Here is a 23,114-nt window from a genome sequence, read left to right on the forward strand (position 1 = left end):
TTACCAGAAAAGCAGAAAACGATGTCCCGTCAGCATGGCATTCTGGATGTCTGGCACACCGATATGGCAGCAGCACACTTTTTATTTTAAGGAAAGATACACACAGCTTCATAACAGCTCCACGAAAAAAATAAAACAAACCAACCAACCAAACAAAACCACCACCACCACAACAACAAAAAACCATGAGGATTTAACTGGCAATTCCACTTTTGAAGGTGACCATGTAAAGCTGGTACACTTCCATTCCACACACCTACTCCTTCTGAATGAGAGATAAAGAAATAAAGCCCTTTGGGGCAATTATCACTCTGAAGACAGTTTCTCAGGGTTCAGAACCAGTACTTAAGAATGGAAAGGACTTCTAAGGTCACTGACCAAAATCTCTCAATACAGCAAACGACCATATAAACTAATACCTTTTGTTGACTGCCAGACAGGCTTCTTAATTATGTCCAGTTGAAAACCCTCAAATTACTACTTTTAAATCTTGGCTTGTATGTGCTGACAACCATAGTTGACAAGTTCAGTAAGAAGTTCTACCTGCATTCTATTTTCCATGCCTGTGCAAGGGCAAACACAGCTAAGAAAGCATGAGCATAGATGTAAGAAAAAACAGATGACTATTACTTTAGAAGTAAACACTAATGAGGGCAGAGGCTGACCCCATAGCCACTGGGCATCACGTGCAGCCTGCAGGCAGTTATGAACTTGGATTTTAAAACTAGTGCAGATTTGAGAAAGGAACAAGAGTAGATATAGGAAAGAGGAGCAGCAGGAAATCTACTTGCAAAAGGAGCATATTTGATTTAAAATTACTGTGACAGCAAAAACATTGAAAAAATACAAACTTTCAAGCGCTGTACTTCGTACAAAGCTGCTTCTTGGACAAGGCTGCTCTTCCAAGGTGCACTGTGAGAAGAAGAATCCCTGGGCAAAAAGGGTTTACCCAGTTGTAAGACAGCCACAAGACAACCAATCAGTTTGTAATCTTTTTGAAGAGCTGACAGCTTGGTGGTGAATGTCCACACGACAATGTTCCCCCCCCTTGTGGACTAAGAGCTTTATGGTGCCTCTTCAGAGCCCCAGTTAAGCACTGTGGTCACTAAAACAAAGTGTCCATAGGTCATCAGTGTTGTGTTGGGAAGCCAGGACGACAGGCAAAGCAAAATAACAGACACGTTAAAAGAGAGGCTCGACTGATGTTGTTATTTTGGGCAAGCGGTCAGTAGAGTAAATTTACTCCCGCTCACAGGCATCACTTCAGTGACGCTGAGAAATGCATTGCTGCTGAACTGACTGAAAACAGCAGCTGGAAGTGGAAGACAGAGTAGTGTAAACCAACCCACCAGAGGGGAAGAAAAGGAGTGGATGTGCCCAGATCAGATTTAGATGAGTTACCAACTGACTGCACTAATAATAGTGGCATAAGGAGACTCCAGGCAGGACCCCTGAATGGGATTTCCTGTGCATATGGATGTGTCTGTGTACATATGAAAGGGAATACAAACTCGAAAATTGAATGAGGACTTTGACTAGTGAACCTACAACTAAGTTTGAAACCCCAGAAAGACATCTTAGGAATCTGGGTTTGATCCTGCTTTCAGTGGAAGGAATGGACAAATATGTATGGAGTTGGAAGTGGAGGACTGAGTCTTTGCATCAAATAATTATTTCCTGAAGCCTCTAAATATTACTGAATTGCAGCAGCAGCACTTTGCAAACTATGAGCTTCCTTTGTCTTCAGGCACATTTGGAACAGTGACCTCATCAGATTAACTATAAAAAAGAAGAAATTAAAAAAAAATAATAATCACTCTACAGTCGTAACATTATCCTTTGTGGCAAAAGAAAAAGCAAAACTTTCTACTAGGATCACGTGAATCATTAACTGCTTGCAAAATAACATGCAAATTGCTCTCTGCATCTCCAAAGCATTAGTATGTTATTCTTATTGCTAGAGATAGACCTCATCCCTCACATTCCTGGCACAGTCCTGTATTAAATAAGCAAAGCTAAACCATCAAAATTCAAATTCTTAACTAGTCTTTGTTGATCTCACCTAATTTCCACAGTTCTACCTAAACCATCAAACTATTAAGACTCCATTAGTGTAAGGTATCTGCTCACCATTCTATAATTTACACTTAAGCTTAGATGGCAAAGCCAGAAAGCAACAGGTTCACTCATAGCCTAATCAGTTCCACTGCTACTGCTTGGGAGTATGCACAATTTACTAGGCTAAAAGTCAAAAATATTCTCAGGAAACACTTAAATCCTTTTAAATCACAACTTTTACATTCATATATATATATATATACTCCATGTATTCTTGCTTACGTAAACTTAAACCACTCAAAGCACTTGTGGTGAAAGTCCTCTTCAGAAGCTGACCAAACAAAAACATCCTTGATGAAAAGAGGGTTCTGCTACTGGCTGCTACGAGATCCAGACCTAAGTGGAGCTGTGGTCAAACCCAGTACTGCCACTCTTACACTTGGCAACAGTAGCCACAAGTGCACTGCATGTCATCGGCAGGCAGGTGCCATCCAGCAAAAGCTCAGCAAGCTTACATGTTCTCCCAGACTTTCTAAGTGGAAGTTTTCTCTTCCTTTCTGAGGCGTTCTCTGTGACCAGCTGTGTGTCATGGATACCACTCCTCACCGCTCCTCCTCTCACCAGCAATTACTGTCCTCAGATCTGCTGACAGAGCTGTTCATTCAAGTACTTCAAAACACTTTTAATTGGTGGTCTAAGTTAGCCCTGACTTTGCTCAAAACAGAGCTGACACAACTGGCAGACACTGCTATGGTAACTGATCTGGAAGAAGATATCTGTCTATGGACAAGTTTTATGACAGCCACTCTGCCAGCTCTGTTTCGCCCAGAGCCCAGGCTCTGGCACAGATCAACAGATGCCCAGAAAGAGGTACCACAAGGCAAAAATGCGGCGATTCCTCCCTCAGTGCCTACCTCCTAACTTCCAGGTGTATATCTGGGGTATTCTGTTTCTTGGGCATGTGAGGTCTGTGTTTGTTTGTCTGGTTGGTTTTGGAGAAAGAGAGATGGGGGAGATACTCAATGCAGCTGTGGTTTCTCTGTTTCAGAGAGAGGTTCACTTCTTATTTATAATGCAAAATAATAGAAAACAAAACATAAAATGCCATTCTACTTCTGATCTTCTGCTCAATCCTTTCACTGCTGCTGACAACTGAGCTGCCATTTTCAGAGAACCATTCACACCATCTCTCCGAACTACCTTTCTGAACAGTAACAGCTAATCTAGACCACATCACCGTGCACACAGTTAAAGCACTTGTCTTCTTCGCATTTTTCAACATTTACTTCATCTATGGTTTAGTTACTCATTAACACATTAAAAATCACTTCTAGATTTGATCTCTTAGATAACGTTAAATCAACCAGCAAACTCTACTTCCTCATTTTTCAATCCCTTTACAGACCATTTATGATCACATTAATTCTTCATAATTAGAACATTATGAAGGACTCCATTGGGAGTAACAGGTCCAGAGGGATTCTGCTGGTAACTTTCTGCTGTAAGAACTGGGTGTCAAATCCCTTCAATACAGGGATCTTCCCTCTTATTCTACTACCCCTTTGACCATGATCTTGTAAGGAAGATTGCAGCAAATCCTGTTAACTGGATTGCTCTCATTAACAAAGTCACTGAATACGTAGGGGAACTACTATACAAGGTCCCAGAACCACTACTTAACTTTGGAAAATCCACAACAGTTCTTTTCTGTTCTGCCATATTTATACAACTTCCTATCAATTCTGATCCATTCTGTTTCTTCCAGATGGGGTAATACAAAAATTACATTTATTGATGATAATTTCCTGGTCCCATCATGTCTTTTTTTCCCAAAACTAGTATCACATTTACCATAGTGTTGCTGATTTAAACAAGAGGTTGGATATCAAAGACAACAGTACAGATGTTTCTTATCCGAGGCCCTTGTGAAGTCATGGGGAGCTATCACCTTGTCCCATTAATCAACTTCTTTTGAGTTTTCAGACTGGATCTAAAACTTCTTGGTGCAGTAGCCACACATACTGACAAGCACAAAGTATCTTCAAACTTGCTAAACTAGATAAAAATGCAGTGAGGATACTGTTCCATGTATCATGATGCAGACAATCTGCGTTAAATACCACCCTGAATCCCCTCAAAGCTTTCACAGTCTGAGCTGGTTACCACATCCACACTGCCTAGAAACACCTGAACAACTGAGAGTAAAGGCAGTTAATGCATTTCAATGCACAATGTTATTATGCTTCCTGATTACGTAGAGCACTCATAGCCAATACCCTCCAGCCTTCTCCAAAAGAAAACCAAAACAAAACAAGCTCAAAATGTAACAAACATGTGCACATGCACAAACTTTCCTATGGATCTTTTAATGTTTGGGAAAGATAAAGCTTTCAGTTGGACTGACCCAAGCAGTCTGTATTTCTATTGAATATGCTGAATAGCAGCAGTGTGAGAAAGTAATCAGTGAGCATCCAAAAGATGTTTTCCTAATACTAAGGAGATTGAAAAGGGTTTAGTATATTTAATCGCTTTACATCAAAGAGGATTATAAGAAACGATGTAATGAATGCCCAAACTGGATTGACTTCATACACAACGCTTAAATATCTGGGCTTTCATGGAATTGTTCAAAGACACCTAGAAACACAGTGATGTTAGAGTGTGTGGCAGATGCACATTCCCCTGAGATTCAATAGGGAAGTTCATGGCTCTTCAGCACCTTTTGTGCCCCACCATGTCTGTCCCCATGTACAAACCTAGGGTAGTAACAAGGTGCTGACAGTCACATCCTCCCCTGCCCCAGAGCAGGGTGACTCCACCTCCACCCAGCTGGTGGGGTAGGACAGATGGGACCCTCGGTCAATTGGCAGGGTCATTAACAAAGGAGGTGCCCAGAGTAGCTGCAAAGCTTCTGAACTATGTCGTAATGCCCACAGCCAGACCTGACCAGGCTATAAAATGAGGTCCCTGCCGAAGAGCCCCGTTGAGTGGTCTTGGAGCAGAGGGTTTGTGAACTGGAGCCCTCCCCTTAGACTGGGACACCATCTAAGGAGACTTCCCAGGATTGAGAGCACCTCACCTCCTCAATTTGGGTGAGTGGTTATTTACTGGATATATCCTTGAATGAGTCCTTGCCTAACTCAGGTAAATTATTATTTCTTGTGGGTACCCTGGAGTAAGAGACCTCTGGTTTTGTTTCTTGTGAGTATATGCATGCACATTGTGGATCCTCATTATTCTTATGTTTTTGTACCCCAATAATCTTCTCAACTGATATCTGAACTGTATTTTACATTGTTGGAATGCTAACTAATTGTATAAACCCTGTTTCTAGTTGGTTTATTAGCTATACTCTTCTGGCTAGAATAAAGTCTGTTTTGGAACTTGTTGTCTGCATAAAACTGACTTTGGGGTGCCTCCATGACAGAGTGACCCATTGATTATTGTCTATTCTTGTCTGACAGGGTGAACCCTCCATGGCAGGCTACATATATGGTCTGATAATAGCCAGCTTGGTGCAAATCTCTACCATAGGTGCACAAGGTCACAATAAGAAAGGCAGTTAGGACGAGAAGCCCAGCAGCTCTGAACCAATGGGAAAAATGTTGCATTAAGAGATAAGACAACAAATTTTGCTAACCATCTCTGCCGCTGTCACATGCAAAATGATCAAATCAGCTGACACCTGTGCTTTCATTTCCTCAGCTATGTCCAAGGACAGGAATAATTATTTGTTTTTTTTCTTTAAGCATGGCCAAGAAATAATAATATCTGCTGAACCAAAGAAGTGGATACAAAATATTTGAATGTATGGAAGTATTATCTCAAGGATGAGAGCATAGAGTTGATACCATTTTACTCCCAGCCAACAGGGACTGCAAAGAGGACTGCAATAGAACAACAGACCAGATGAGATACATTTTCCAACGTGCATTAGATTCCAGAAGTGCTGGATTAAATGGTGATAGTTCCGCATGCTAAATCCACCCCAGTGAAAGTGCACCAGCTTCAGATGTTGCCTGGGACCAGGACACTTGGAACTGCTGCACCAGACCAACTCAGTGGGAACAAAATGCCCATGTGCAAGGATGGAATCTGAGAAATCCTACATGGCACATCAGAGACACTGTATGCTGGCATACCACAATCACAGGAGCCTCAAAAGGTGTGCAGTAAATCAGCAACAATAAAATTTGACCATGCTTTTGTACTTCTTGTTTACAGGTACACTGCTATCACTGTACAACAGCTGCTGCATTGCAACCAGCTTTGCTTCTGAACCAGTTATAAGCATCCAGTTATAAGCATCACTGTACAACAACTGCTGCATTGCAACCAGCTTTGCTTCTGAACCAGTTATAAGCATCCAGTGACAAACATTATTTTCAATGTAAACTGACAGTAAATGGCATTTAGACCAGCATCTACAACTTAAGTCTCTTCCTACAAAAGAAGTTTCATTTCTTTATGACTCATCTTAAGACTTTTTTCTTTCTAAGTCCTCCTTGCAAAACTTACTCCAGAAATTAACAGCAACAATTTAATTGATCACAATCTGCAAAGGCCTCTTAAGGACACATTCCCCACATCAAAGCAATTCCAAAGGGAAGCCACTCTATTGTTTCCCCTTAGCCATAAGAGCTGGTGATTGTAAAGAAAACATTTAAGCTTTTCATTACCAGAATAAAAATTCACTATTAATACAGAAACAATAAATAATAGATGAATATGAGAAATACAAGTGGTGGGAAGAGGGAGAATGTAGGCATTGCATCAAATTCTCATTCATATTTATGAAGCCCTCAGGCTTTCTGGGTAATCTGAATCAATGGATATTGGATGAAATGGACATGGTAAGAAAACTGCTTTCCATGAAGCAAGGGAATATAATTGTCAACATAACGGAATAAGAATTAGTAAGAGATGCTGATAATATATGTACTGTTACATTAATTACAGGAGAGACCACAACATCACTTAGGAACATTTGCCTTAGAAATGATAACAACCTTTCCTATGACCAGCTGCTGAGCAGAACAGTGCCACACTGAGGCCCCATCTTAACATTAAGTACAGAGAAACATTTTAATAGAGTGTCACAAAGACAAAGAAGGGACAGAATTAGTCAAAAAACACCTATCAAACCCTAAGCTGTTTGAGAATAGTTGACAGCCTACTTTAGATTAAAATGTTTCATGTATACATACAGATATATCTGAATATGCACCAAAATTGCTAAGAATTACTTATTTGTCTGGACAAACTTTAAAAACAAGAACCAAAAGTTAAAAAAAAGTAATAACCCAAAATAAAAAGAAAACCCACAAGGAGCTCTGAAGCCAGACATAATGGTGGATAGAACCTAAGTACACATTCAGACAGGGTCAGAAAAGGACTGCGTGAAAGCAGCTGTTCACAATACCTAAAAATAGCGTTGCATTCCTCCTTTTTGGTAAAGCTCCACCAGATGCCCCTGGTACCTTCTGGAATGAGAAAAAGAAACAATTAAAAATCCATCAAGTGAGACAACAGTAAATCAGCAATAATCCTATACCATCACCATTTCTGACACACATCTATCTGTTTATGGTCCTTTTACTAGAATAATGGAATCGTTTAGGTTGGAAAAGACTTTTAAGGTCATCCCTAAGAACCACATCTATGTGTCTTTTAAATACCTTCAGGGATGGCAACTCAATGACTTCCCTGGGCAGCCTGTTCCAATGCTTGACAACCCTTTTGGTGAATTAAATATTAAATATTAAATCCCAGTCCTTTCTGAGCAAGAATGTAAATCATTCAGCTCTGACAATGGGACTCAACTCATCATTGCTTACTACTCTTATGAAGTGAGAAAGCCACCATTTGAATCCTTCATACTTTGCTTTGCTAGCAACTAGGTAGAGCATGTCTCAGGGTCACCATGGGTGATGCTGTTCTATCAAGAAGACAGAGACAGTCAGACGTCTCCACCACTAGATGCCCTGCACTATTTCTTAATGACTAAAGCTGAATTGGAGGGGGGAAAAAAGGCTATTATCTGCACAAAAGATTCAATCCTTCATAATTCCACTATGACCACTTTGCCATGATCTATCAGTTCAGCTAATTTTCTTCTATTCGGGAAAAAAAAAAATGCCCTTTCTGTCAGGATCCATGCCTGTTTGCATTAAGATCAATACAAGTTACCACTATGCTTTCTTAATATTAGAGAGTATGGAGGAAAACAAACAACAACCAAGGAATTTGGGGAAGATTTTATTTTATTTTAAATTTAAACTCCACAGCAGAGAATAGTAACTTCCAAGTGACTTTGTTTCAAGCGCTACTTTCCCAGTTCAAAATACCTCAGACCACTAGGGAAAACACTAGTAGCTGAGTAAATGTAAAAGTCAATGCACTTGCTTCTTAATGCTGTTTATTAACTGGCACCATTAAAGTAAATCAAATCAAATAAGCCTCTGTGGCTGTAATGCCACCATGATGCATCATGTAGTGTACAATGTTAGTATAACTGGTAAGGTAGCTAGGCAACTTTTTTTTTTTTTTTTAATAATAATAATAATCATATTGGGATACAACAGGTGGAGAGAAAGCAGCCAAGAACCTGTCAGCCTAGGGCAAGCTCATGTTTGCCTCTGCTCCTTGGTAGGTGAAAGGGTCACATATTTTGGGTGGTTCCCTTCATCATGTAAATAAAGCTTTGGCCAAAGCAGACTGCTTAAATCATCAGTGAGGTGTTATACATCATAGGAAAGTTTTCCATTCTTAGAAAGACCAGATGGCAATTAACAGTCTTTGGCTGCACTGAAGAACAGAACCTATTATCCATATATACAAGAGCCTCAGGGAAAGGGAGTCAGGATTGCAACTCCAGCATTAAAACCCAAGAAAATATCCTCAACGAAGTGAAAATAACAAGCAGGACTTTTTTTTTTTCCTTAATACTGCTGGGAATTGGAAAGAAAGAGGCCAAGAATACAAATCTGAATGAATAAATTACACATGCTCCCAAGATTATAGCTTCAGAACTAAAAAAAAAAAGTTGTTTCCTATACTAGAAAGTTCTGACTGAATTCTGATGTCACAAAGTGGGATGTTGTGAAACTCATTAAGACTAGAGATTTCAAAGATTAAGAATTCACATGGAGTGTTTATCATTGCCAGCCTGACATTGTATATTGATTTTCCAGCTGAACATATGTGAACTGGAATTGTAAATGCTCAATACTCCTGAAAAACCCAGAACCTGACAGTTTTTTACCTTGTTTCTCCACCTGTCACAAAACAATCTTGGCTTCTAACGCACGTGACACACCCTGCAAATGTGAGTCCGCACAATGCACCAGTAGTGCCATTAAATTCCATTTGTGATGCTTCTCGTACAAAGTGTCAATGTAGCGTATTATGTGTTCCCTTTAACCGTACCATTGCCACATTTTTATCTATTTTCTTGATCGAGGTAAGAGTTTTACCAGAGGGTGATCCAGAACTTGGACATGGGCTCATTTCTGATGATTCAGCAGATGCCTGTGGTGCTGATCTGCCACTGCCAGATGCTCTAGTTCTACTTAAGCCAACAGGCTGAAGGTTTGAGCTTTATTTTCTAATTGAATTGTGACAAGATACACAAGTCACACTTAATCCAAACACTTTTGGAAGCAAACAGGAATTTCTGCAGCAATGCAGTGAATTCTGCAAGGATGATGCCAGGTGAACCACAGGCAAGAATAGCAGCCTCACTAAAAGAATCTTAAGATAGCATGTATCCAATGCCTTTGGCTTTATTGTATCCCACACTATCAAAAGCTTGGCTTAAGAAATGAAAACCACAGTGCAGTATGTGCCAAACACTTCAAAAACTGTTCCAGTGAAGGTCTGACGTTTCACGTTGCTCAAACGAAAACACGGATAGCAACTAAGAAGCAAACAGTCATATTAAACAAACCCCAGAGTTAATACATGAGGAATCCTATCTATGAGCCATGTCAGATGACACAAACTTCACCTGCACTGTAGAGTCAAACACTGTTTCCTTCCAGATGACCCAGTGCACCAGTGTGTCACCACCTCCAAACATAGATGCCAGGTTCCTCTGCTACATCATGATTCAAAAGAAGAAAAACAGGAACCACTGAACTAGTACAATTGAAGGTGTATGCAATGCCAAACAACAGTCGGTATATTTGTTTCTCCCTTTTGGAGTTCTTCAGCTTAATCTTTATCTAGGAAAGGAATTTTTGAGGCTTCATTTTAACCCCAGTTTACCTTAATATTGAAAATTCCCAGGTCACATGCTGGAAGAAAGTTATATACAAGGAAAGCTGACAGGATTTCTGTCCACCTGTCTCTTGTCCTAGATATCATCTTTCAAGAGTGTTAAATTCACTCAGAACTGTAGCTAAAACTAGACTAGGCTCTTCAAAAACTCACTTAACAGTGTGAAGGAAAATGTTGCTATTACCCTTACAAGGAAAGACTATTCTAAAGTATAACAAACATCATTAGTAATCTCAACCTGGGAGACAAGCAATATGAATAGTCATCTACTGGAAATAAAATAAGTGGTCAGGGCACTTTACATAACTCAGAACCTTCATCACCCAGGGGAAGCATTGCTGTAGAATGAGAAACGTGAAGTATTCTATCCCACAGTTATTTTAGGCCCTTGAACTTGCCAAAAGAGACAGCTTACAGCAGAGTGAGCTACAAGCCAACACACTGCCTTCCATATAGCTCAGATCAGAAGTCATTAACAGCCCTTTAAAGATGCCAGACAAACCACACAAAGACAGAAGTTTTAAAAAGCACATGTTATAAATTACTGTTGAAATGCAATGACATTATGGAAGAACGGTGAACATTAAAATTGTATGTACACACTCACGTGTGGGGGTATAAGACTGAATGAGGGCAGTGTCTGGCTCTAGAATCCAGCATTAATTTAAGCCAAGCTTTAGATACCAGGCTAGGTCAGAATTTGTGCTCATGATTTAATCATACAGAAATCTTAGGATGAAAAGAAGTCCTGTCATCCTGAGATAAAACCCCATATTAAAAAAAAAAAAAAAAAAGTCTCAGAAGCTTCCAGCCAAATCTGAGTCAAAACCAGTAGTTCTACACTTCAAAGGCAGGTTTCAGAAAATTATTTAGTTACCCACAGTATGCATGTAATATGCAGACAATATGTATGGGATATGCAGAAGTGCATGGCGAAAAAGATCAGCTGAAGTCAGGCAACAAACTGCCTTCAATATGTGACTCTTCAAGGCTTTTGATTCATCTCAGAACTGAAGCTATAGGATTGGTTGGGATCCAAGCACTTAAATTTGATATCCAAGCCCAAATCAGACCATGTCCATTTCTGTCATTCAAGATTTGGTCTATGTCTGAAATGCATTACCTAAACAAGCACAAGAGAGCCAAGAACTGCCAGAGTAGTTGGTAGGAAAGCCACAAGCCTCACCTCTATCACATGTCGTTTCAGATGCAAATATACGCACTGTCCTGTTTTCCGGTAATGCCTTTCAATGTGTTCCCTTCCAAATCCCAGAAACGTATTCATGCACACATAGAGACCTCCTTCTGAATCCTAAAAGGAATGACACAAATAGTTACAGAAGAGAAGGAACTGAACAAGACAGAAAGGACTCAGCAAGCAGAAAAAAAACCCCAAAGAACTGCAGACCCTTTCTGTTATCATGCAAGCACTTAAAACATGGCTTTCATAGCACTTTATGGTGTTACATTATCAGTCCTCTAAGAGACTTCCACATCATATCACAGCCTACAGAAACTCATCGAAAGAGGGTACTTTACAACTACAAATCAGTGAATGTCCAAATTAGAGGACTAGAAGTTAGTCTTGAAAAATTCCACTTGAATGCCCAATCCACAGAGATTTGTAAAGCACAGAAATAATGAAGCACAGAGATTTGTTTGAAACAGAACTTCTTTTTTTTCCACTTGATTGCAAGAACAACTTTCCAAATCAGAAGTGTGGCAGAGCTGTTGGTCCAGGAATTCAGCCACAACTACCATTGATCATAATCTTGTCCAAGAAAAACACATCTCAAGTGATCTTACAGCTCTTAAAACAGGCTAACAAGAAAACTGGCAAGTGTTTCATGAACATTCTTTAGTACCTATCAGGGATTCTCTCTAATCATGCAATCAGAATGCTTGGAGACAAGGGCACTACAAAGGAAATGTAAAGATATACAATCCTGGTATTGATCACAAATGCTGACATTTCAGTAACATAACCTGGCAGGACGCCCATCACTATTTGCTCTCCCAAAAGCTCGGTGTCGATGTTGGCTGTTGTCAGGTCTTGCTGCATTTTAACACTGCTCCCAGATCTCTCCTACATCACTCAGACTGCCAGGAGGACTTTCAGTCACCTGGCTCATTGGTGTTGGATCGATTTTTTAAGTCCGATCTAACAAGTATTGTTTTGAATACGTGATGCATAACAAAGACTGAGCCTTTCAGAAGCACCGCGACCTTCCTTCTATTGTGAATGTGTTTGTGCTATTGGATAGCGTAGAACACCTCACATTAAATTCCCCAAAGAACAACATGAACTAAACTTATCTATGGGCACCTTAAAAGGAAATGATTTTTTTTATTATTATCTCCAGAAACAAGTCACTTTAGGCACATATATGCATACAATAACGTACTGAAAACTGTTACAGCAACAATTACTTTGACAGGTTACCACCTGAGAGTGCCACACCTGAAACACGTTCAATATGGTTAACCAAGAAGCTCCCTCCTGCCTGGCCTACCTGTCTTCAAGGCTCTGCCAGGCAGGAACCTCTGCTCTACCTCTGAGCCTAGCCAGGCCACTCAGAGCGAGCACAAAGCTGCCTGTCCTGACATGCCAACCATGGCACGAGCTGGGCTCTCTCCAGTCCTGTGGCCTGAAACAAGAAGCAGAGCACAAGTCTGACAGATAACAGCTGATCTCCAATACTGTCCTAAACAGAAGCAGGTGAACACACCTTATTCTCTTCAGAAAAGAAAGATGAAGGGCTAATAGCATTGAGTAGTTGTTGCCCATTTGATACCTGGCATAGACCAACCAGAGCCTGACAAGGCTCTCCCCTTCCACCACTGCCCCAAAACCAGGCTTGAATGTGCCATTCTAAACCCAGTTAATTCTTCCCAACACATTTCAAATACTGGCACTGAGTATTTCTCTAGGACTTGAAGGAATCTAAACTTCGTTTACCTACAATCTTTCATCCATAGTTGTGTGCTACTCTTTCAAACATACTCTTTATATCAATATAACTAAAGCCAGAACTGAAGAACTGTCTCAAACACCAATAAATACTGATACTTCCACAGTGGCCAGCAGAGCCATGGAACTAAGGAACAGAACATGAACAGTGACCAGAAAATGATGTTTTATCCCAAGACTTTAGAAAATATCTCTTCTGTTTGTCTTAAATGTGAACCAACACATACAAGCTTCAGCTTTCCAGATTTAGCTGAAAGATGAACATGTAATGAACTATATGGCTGTTGCTTCATATACCTCAAAACGACAAAAATTGCATTGAGTGCTCCGGAATTCAAATAAGCAGGGCGAAGCAAGGGTTTAGACTATCTGCTACTCACACTTAACACACACCATGAAGTCATTTTTTCAGCACCTAGATATCACAATGATTGTCTCTGCAGAGTCAATAGTGAACTACTTAGCCATCTCATTTCTGATCCACATAACTCCTATCTTAGATTGTACAAAAACACCCAAACAAACAAAAAATCCCCAACCAACCAACCAAAAAACTAAACCAAAACAACAACAACCAAACACAGCTCCTTTGAATTTTACATATTCACAGCCTTGAGAACAGGACTGACATCTATAATTGTGCTCAAAAATAATAAAGTGGTTAAAAGAAAATTCCATATCTGGTATTAAAAGTATTTATAAAATACGATTGGTTTTACAATGTCTTAGATTTATTTTAATTTCTACTACTGTTTTGCAGATTTATCTACTTTAAGGCCCATTATAGCTTTGCTGTCTGCTCCTGCATTCCAAATCCTTTTGCATTATCTCCTTCTGTGAGAAAGTCATGGATGTGTCCTCTACAACAGAATCCTATAGGTACCCAGCCTAAATAAAAATATATAGTGTTGTCACTCTAGGGTCTCAGGAACTTTGTATACAATTTGTTTTCTTGGAGACCATTCTCTCTCTTTCTGGAGGTAATCCAAGAAAGCACTGAACTGTTTCTGATAAGCAGCCTATGACAACAATCTGACACTTTCAATATATGAGCTAAATGTAGCATGTGAGTAAGTTGGTTGTGGTTACTAACAAAACAGTTATTTCTCCTGGAGAACACAGGCAGACTATTCTCCCAAGCAACTTGGAAAGAAGTGGACACACTGTTCAAAATCCTAAAAGGTCACAGCAAAACAGAGGCACATGCGAAAAAGCCACCTTTGCAAACGGCTGCATAAAGGATAAGGTCCCTGTTTGGTGCTCAAAGAACACTCAGCTGTGACCTAAGACAGGCTTTGTGCTGCTGAATTTAACCCCACTGAGCACACAAGTAGTTCTGGAAGGAACAATATTGTACATTGGCATGTAAGTCTTTGTAATCAACACTCATTTTAGACGTCTGTGAAGGTTTATGCAACATACCTAAAGTACTGAAGACACTATTTTATACCAGAGAAACACAGTTTGTCCTGAGAGAGAAAACCAGGAATTTTAGCAGGGTTTTTCCCCCCTCATACTTACCTCAGCATGTAGTAGGCATGTAGAGTGAAGATGGAATAAAGCAGTATATAAACATTGTCTTCCCTTATTACTCTGACCTAAAGACATTGTTAGGGCAGAAGCTTGTACTTGCTGCTGAGGTCCAGAAAGCCACTCGAGGCTACACTAGTCTTCTTGCCCTCTGAATAGAAGTAATTGCTCTTCACTGTATCTCTTCCTGTCCTTTTCTGCTGATATGGTCACAGTGTGCCAGGTGCTTTTTGATAGAGAAGGAGACACACTGTCCACACCAGGGAGAAAAGTATTAAAAGAAATAGTCCTTCTTACTTCATTAGATAATAATTAATATTTTGCAGAGGTAGGATGAGGAATGAAAAGGACAGGGAATCCACAGTGAAAGAGAGCTAAAATGTGACAGTTACTCCCTCACACGCCTGAAAAACAGAGCAAGGAAGCTGGTAGATGAGAGGTCTGGTAAACACAAACACCAGTCCACAAGGAAACAGAGAGGGATCACCACATCACTTCACACACACTCATGGCACCAGACACTAGCAGCTTTCAAACACTAATAACCTGAGCAGGATTTGAATTAATGACCTGCAACCCCATTACCAACCCCCCGGAACCATTTAGGCCCCTCAGAGAAATCTATGATTTAGCAATTTCAGCTCCTGAGGTGGCTCAGACAATAATGAATTTACAAAAACACAATTGCTGTGGCGATTTACTAACATGACAAAGAGTTACAGACTTGGGCACAATGAGTACTATACAGGTGTTTGCTTTACATCCACTAGAACAAAAGTAAAACTTGCTAATACAGGTACCAGAGAAATGAGTAAAATGGCACCTTGCATCTTCATACCCAAATATAAAGAATGAAAAGTTTGTTCATCCTATCACATATAAAGTAAAAAGTGCCAGTTATGAGAGATGGTCACTGGCTCCTCTGTGCATTCTGCCATGGTATCCATGAGCGTTTCCCTACAAAACCCTCAACCATATAGAACTGTTAGAGGTTTTATTCAGTCTGTTCATCAGGAATCACTGTAATTAATCTGGCTGTGGTCACAAGACTCTTCTTATATAACTACAAAGTAATCTTTAATATATTTGGGAGTTACAAGAACACCCCTAAGATACATATTGAATCTCGCAATAGTGTAGCAAAACGACAGACATTTTATTTCAGGGCAGGTTTTAAAGAATAATAGAAGTTTCAGCACTTAATATTAATCTCAACAATACATAATAATTTACAATGAGGAAAAGAAAGTGTCTCAGTCATTCACCTGTACTACCTACACTGAAACAAGGAAAACAAATGAACAAAAATACCAAACCAAAACAACAAACAAACAAAAAACCCAACCAAACAAACTATAAAAACCCAAACAAGAACAAAAAAAACCCAAACCGCAAACCACAGCCAACCAACTGAACACAACAGCACTTTGCGGGGGAGGGGGGCAGGGGCGAGAAGAGGATGGACTAGAAATCAACCCAAAAAATGTGTGCTGAATGCCAGGAATATATTTAGTCACATTCAAAAATAATATAGAGCATGAACACTGGCATAATTCTGCCTTTTAGACAACTGTTTTCTGTTATCCGCAGGTGATAAGAAAACAATGGTGCCAAAAGGTAAACAGAAAAGGAATAATAAAGAAGAGGGCAAAATTTGGCAGCAGGTGAAGAGGAAGAGTGGAGAACAAACAGAAAAAGGAACAGAACATCACCGACATATACAAGCACTGATGTGAAAATATATACAAGCAGTGAAGAGGAGCCACGTACTAGCAAAACTGGTAAAAGATGTGAGAGATATATGAAAAGAAGAGGTTGGTTGGGCAGAGAAAGAAAGGACAAATGATCTGGCAGTAGGAAATAAAGGACAAGGCTTCTAATAACTGGACCATTAGCTTCAAGTGCAAAACAAATCCTTCTCCCTTTTAAAAAGAAAGGGAGAGAGAAACAAATATCAAAGTTACTATTTGATATTTCATCAGAGTTTGTGACACCAATATGAAAAACACTGAACAGCTGGAAGAAAGTACACATCACTGAAATAAAAAACTTACCAGGACTCAGGGGTTCTGACGTTATGTGGACAACCAGATGAAGTGATAATAAACAATATATTACAGTTTTGAAAGGTTTAAAATCCTCTGCGTTCTGGACTAAGTGACAATGACTAGGGATGGCACTGGACATTTCCCTACAAGCACCCAGCTCAAGCAGTGCCGACCTGTACCTTTTCCATAGTGGCTTTGATTTTGGGAGAGACTGGTGATTTTTGCTTTGTGCAAAAATCTGTACAATTCTGTTGGTCACAAAGATGGCACTGTGCTTCCAGAACAGAAAATCTGGGAGAAAAGTTGAGAGGAAACATAATGGTTCCACAATGATTTGGCAGAGCTTCAAGGCTGTCGACTTATCTGCATCACTACATTTATCCTCTAGGACTCCAGTACGTTACAATCAAAGTCTTCTTGCTACCCAAAATATTCCAGCCCATCATTACACTAGATAACAAGATAACTGAAGTTTGGTCAGCCACAGATATAGAGGGAAAGGCTGGTAAGATCCAAATTTAGATCAAACTTACAGAAATGAACAATGCACATATACACTGGTTGTTTTTCAAAGGTGCAGAATTATTTCTCATTTGTGAGCCACCGCAGGCACAACCCTTACTGATTTTACCATTCTCCAGCTTTGGAAGACCACTTAGTTAACCTCAGCACCCTGGTACACTCCCAGCCAGCAAAACACTCACCCATGGGCAGCTTTGTTATCTCCCTGAGATTAAACAGTACAACACTGCTCTGATTTTTCAGGTGATCAACCACCACCAAGCAACTCATCGTCTCAATAATTTGGAGGTCCTTTTGTGGCTGGGCCAAAATCTTTCGTCTGGAGTACTCAATTTATCTTGGTATATTCAATCCTCCTATTTGTTTCTTCACTGCTGCTCTCATCCCATCAATAGAAACAAGACACCAGTCTGCTCCTTCCAGACAGTGGCCCCTGTGACTTTCTCATTTTCTTCAAGGAAGAAAGGAACAGAGAGAAAGAAGGTGCTTATTTCTAGAAAATGTTATACAGTGTGGTTGCTGATATCCATTACATGCTGCAAACTCTCAAGGATTTTAGTCTCAACTGTACTGTCTAATAAACAGCCAAGCATCAGCACAGTTTAGCCTTTGGGATTTGTCCTGACGTAACCATCACAGAGGCCCTGAGACACAAAAATTAAGTCAGCAACATTCACAAAGGAAGCTGTTGTCAGCAGCAAGGTTTTCCAGCAGAGGGAAGCCAAAGTCTAAGCTACTCAAACACACACAGTCCTGCAATCTACAGAACCAGACCGCTTGGTCCTGTCACCGTGTGAGACACATGACCTGTGCTGTAGTTGTAACCAATGCCCTTTGTGGGGAAGGCTTCAGAGCACATCCATCTACAACATGCATAGCCTGCACATAAGCTTTTCTTGCACTCCAGTTTGTATCCCCTTTCCAGCAGTTGCCTCTCCTTTGGATGCATCTGGTCTAAAACCTTTAGAGGTCTTTCAGACAAGTATCCCACTAAAAGGTGTAATTTCCAGCTGGGTACTTTACATCTATATAAATAATATTAAGAGAACAAAAGATTATACAAATGCAACTTTTTGTGTCCTGTGCTCTCCTGAACACAAAGTCAAGTTCATCTGCCAAAAAAGGAAGAGAGGTCACAGTGGCCAAAACAGGAGAGAAGAAACCTACATCACAGCAGCACAGATACAGTCACCTGGACGGACTGAATCAGATCTGAAAAATTAGAGGAACGGGATTTCATCCATCAAATTGCGGGGTAGTGGTGGGCTACCGCAGCCGCTGGGCCAGTCACGAGAGGGAGCGACACTCAACTCCAGGCTGTGCCCATGTTCTGTAGGCAGTCTTCCTTCCCTCCTCAGTTCCCATATGAAGAATCAATGGCTAACTGGAGTAGAAGTCCTCATCAGGGAAGAAGTCTTTCTAGAAGCCATGAAAGCCCCCAAAAAAGTAATTAAAAATTAAGTCATAAAAAGACATGTTTTCTAACCTTATGAGACAAACTAAAAAGTGTCAGTAGGGCTCTTAAGTACACAGAAATTTGCCTCCTGTTTCTGCTGAATTTCCTGGAAACCAAGCTTAGCATGTTCTGTTGGAAATAGGCCAGATCTAAGGCCATGAATTTCTCATCTGTTTGGTGGTCTTTCTAACAATACTACCTTTCTGACAAGATCATCACGCTACAGTTAATGCACGTGGAAAACAAATATACTGGAATTTTACCGTAGATAATAAAACCAAGAGCACAATTTTTAACATTGATCATTTGCTTAAATATTATAACAAAACAAACTGTGCATCTTCTTTCAAAAAGAGGCAGATACCTCAATAGGAGGAGGCTTAGTTAGGTTATACATGACTAACCTAAGAAAGTCAGTCCCAAAACCAACCTAATACAAAGCATACAGACATAAACATCTCCCTTCAGCCAAGGCAACAACCTGTCTGTATCCTTTCACTTTCCTTCTGAATGAAAGACTGCAAAAACACAGCTTTGCTATTTTCATTTTGTAAATGACACTGCTTCACCCAAGAAAGCACACATTAGAATCATCATACTAGAAACTATTTAGGTATCTGTTAGATGATATGGGAATAAAAAAATAAAATCTGAGACAAGACTTTTGTTCAGCTAAGCTGGGGAGTGATATGGGCTGAAAACCCATGGAAAACAATAGAAACTGAGACTCATTTAATTTTTACTGGTACTGCATAGGTTCAGCCAAGCCTTTTGCCCAGCAAATGCCTATAATGCATTTTACACAAAAAGCTTTAACAACAGATGGCAACATTTTCCACAATCTGAAATCTCTTCCCAATAAAGTCAAGAGGAAGAAGCACCAAAAAAAAAAAAAAAGCACACATTGTGATTCCAACTCCTTCTGCTACTTTTATACATAGTTTCTGTCAAGTTAACTTTTGTTCAAATGTTTTATGTTTTATTCAAACATATTGTTCTGCTGAACACAGATTTGCTGTGTTTACTTGAGGTTTGTTGGGGGGGTGGCAATCAGTTGTTTTTTAATCTGCAGCAGTATTTAATATACCTTCCTACTCGTTAACAGAAACTTTTTATAAACCATAATGTTGAAGTAGCCTGAAAGTGGTACTAAAATCATCAACTATGTGTTCACTCAAACAGAAACCTGAAGGAGAGATCGTGGTAGGTTGATTTTCCCCCCCTCAAAACCTCTTAAAGTATATAATTCAATTAGCACCCCTACAGTAGAGTCTGATTTGGCAGTTTTAATCAGACTGCCACCCGGCACAGTCAGGGCTGCTGGGTGACACTTGAGATCTGAAGAGTGTGGGTAAAAATAACCTCTGTTCAACAAGACATGATGAACACCAGACAGCTGAGTCACCTTTAAAACCAATTTTAATTTTCTGTATTAGAAGGAATTATCAAAGAGGGGGTGATAAAGGATTCAAAAATCTGTCTGAAACGTATCTTCCATTGAATATTCTGTAATGTAAACTCTGAGCTTCCTTTTGATTGCTGCCATTGACTTTAACCTCAATACACAGTGCTCGATCACCTCTGGGAAACCTCAGCTTTGCATAGAGAGGGAACTTTTAATAAAAATTCAGCTCCATTTAAAAAGTGGAATTTCTAAGCACCTGTTTCTTACAAAGCATCGACCATTGCTATTTATTAAGGCTTGCAGTATTACCAGCAAAGATAAAAATGAGTTAGGCCACAAATCTGCCACTGAACACATGCAATCTGTGGAGCTTGTGGACGTTTTGCAAGACAGCTGTAACACCATAAAAAGTTTACTGTGCATCAAACATTCATTTAACAGCAAGCTAAGCAAGCTGGGGGGGAAATACTACAAGTTTGTTAAAGTCCAATGATGTAACTGAAACCCTGGGAGAGAAAATGTTTCAGGAGGGCTTTCACATTGATGTTCAGGTTGAGGCTTTACTTCGGAAGCTCTCTTAAGATTTTTTAAAAGGAGAACGAGAGCCGAGACAGTAGGAAAACAAAAAGATTGGCATCTGCTGGCCAAAACACACAGACGGGAAGGCCACCTACTGCCTCTTTCTACTACCTCGGTGTGAAAGCAAAAACAAGGGCTCCCGGGGAGAGCAGCCAGACCTCGGGCAGCCAGAGCCCATTTCCCAGCAGGCAGGAAAGTTTCCCAAAACGCGCAAAATCCCCGTGTCTAAGCAACCACTTCAGACCGCCTTCAGGAGAAAAATAAATAAACAAAGGAACGAACGGACACCGCTACTGTGTGCGAGCCGGCAGCGATCCCGGCCGCGCCGTGCGGGGACACGGGGCAGGACACCCGGGCAGGGCAGGGACACCCGGGCAGGGCGGGACCCCACCCCGCAGCGACCCCCACGCGTGGCGGGGGAGGCCCCGCGGCCCGGGCAGGACGGGAGGTGAGAGCTGGCTGCGGAGGAAGCCACGGCAGGTGGAGGCGGACGGGCGGGCAAAGGGAGGGGTGGGGGAGATACTGAAGCCTGAGGAGGGTAGTGGCCCGGGGAGGGGGCGAGGGGCTGCCCTCGGAGCCAGGGATGCAGCGGGGAAGGGGCCGCAGGAGGAGCGGGATTGCCGCAGGGCGCCCGCGGCGGGGAGGGGGAGCGGAGGCAGCCGGGGGCGGCTTCGCTGCACTCACAGGCGAGTCGTAGGAGAAAGCACACTCCGTCTTGTAGACCCGGTCCCCTGACTTGGGCACCCGGATCGTGGGCATGTAGGGGACGAGCAGCTCGCCCAGGTCCCCGGCGGCCATCTGCGCATCGCCGCCGCTGAAGAGCGCGGCCCGCTGCATGCTCCCTCCCTCCGGCCGGCCGGCGGCGGTCGGGCAGTGCGAGGGCAATGGAGGCGGAGGGCAGCCAGGCCCGGGGCAGGGCGCGGCAGCGGCGGCGGGAGCCGGGCCCGGGGGAGGGGAGGGGGAGGGAAGATGCTATTTTTAATCCAATGGCAGCAGGAGCAGCACCAGCTGCGGCGGCGGCGGCACTCGGGGGTCCCGGCGAGGGCGGGAAGGAGGGGCAGGGAGGGGGGGCGGGCCGGGAGGTGCCTGCGGGGGGGGCGCGGGGCCGCGCTCCTGAGGTGATTCCCGCCCCGCGCGTGCCGCCGACCGTTAGGCACCGCCGGTGTCGCGTGGCCGCTCCGCTTCCCCACAGCGGCCCCGCGGCCAAACCCGGGTTGCGTGTCTCAAGGGACAGCACCTTTAGCTTAAAATGTCCTTTTTTTCCGGCGTCTGCTGTGTTTCTCTTTGCTTTTCACTTCGACAGAATCACAGAATGGTTGGGGTTGGAGGGGAACTCTGGAGATCATCCCGTCCAACCCACCTGCTAAAGCAGGTTCACCAGAGCAGGTCGCACAGGAATGTGTCCAGGCGGGTCTGGAATGTCTCCAGAGAAGGAGACTCTACAGCTGCTCTGGGCAGCCTGTGCCAGTGCTCTGGCAGCCTCAAATAAGTTTCTCCTCATGTTTAGATGGAAACTCCTGTGCTTCCATCTGTGCCTGTTGCCCCTCATCCTGTCGTTGGGCACCACTGAATGAGTCTGGTCCATCCTCTTGACACCCACCCTTGAGATCCCCTCTCAGCCTTCTCTAGGCTGAACAGACCCAGCTCTTTCAGTCTCCCCTCACAAGAAAGATGCTCCAGACCTCAAATACTGTTAGGGGAAGGAGGAATAGAGTGAAATAACTTTGTAAGAAAAAAAGTACTAAAACAATAAATTATCCAGGCAATATGTAATTATTGCATATGCCGGACAGCACCAGGATTAAAGAAATTACTGATGCATTAAAAATGAAGCCATATAATGTAGATGAACATCCTTCCACCCATAGTCCACACTGATCCAAGGATCCACTGATCACTTTCCAAGCAGGTGATGTGACCTTTGCTAGAAACACCTCTTACCTCAAAAATTAAGTTTCAAAACATGGTTCTAGTAAAATCTCAGCAACAGAATTGACAAATAAGTTTCCATCCAGCTGTGAAGAAACAGACCAGTGCAATCTGCTCTCAGAAATTTTTCTAGCAAAAAATCAAATGTTGGGAACAATATGAAATATTGAGGGCAGAAGCTGATGTCAGTGGAATGGCCTTAGACTTACTCAAAACCAGACATTATGTCGAAGACTTATGAGCATCTTTGGATGCTGAATAAAAACCAGAACTTAATAGAGGGTCACTAGACAGATTTATTTTGCCTGAGGACTTTGTGCCTTTTTTTAATGGCTT

At 41.7% G+C, this 23,114-nt stretch overlaps 1 protein-coding gene across 1 annotated transcript in view; it reads right to left on the reverse strand.

The window, feature by feature from the left end:
- Positions 1-21,735, reverse strand: part of USP13 (ubiquitin specific peptidase 13) — a 54,400-nt gene extending 32,665 nt beyond the window's left edge. The window contains exons 1-3 of the mRNA XM_082056074.1: positions 21,534-21,735; positions 11,525-11,650; positions 7,481-7,541 (exon numbers count right to left, since the gene is read on the reverse strand). Of these exons, the coding sequence (XP_081912200.1) occupies positions 7,481-7,541; positions 11,525-11,650; positions 21,534-21,686 (340 nt within the window). The 5' untranslated portion in view covers positions 21,687-21,735. The remainder of the gene's footprint in view (positions 1-7,480; positions 7,542-11,524; positions 11,651-21,533) is intronic.
- Positions 21,736-23,114: the final 1,379 nt, after the last annotated feature.

Source organism: Streptopelia decaocto (genome assembly GCF_964273445.1).
Source record: "Streptopelia decaocto genome assembly, chromosome: 6".
In the NCBI taxonomy this organism is placed as follows: domain Eukaryota; kingdom Metazoa; phylum Chordata; class Aves; order Columbiformes; family Columbidae; genus Streptopelia; species Streptopelia decaocto.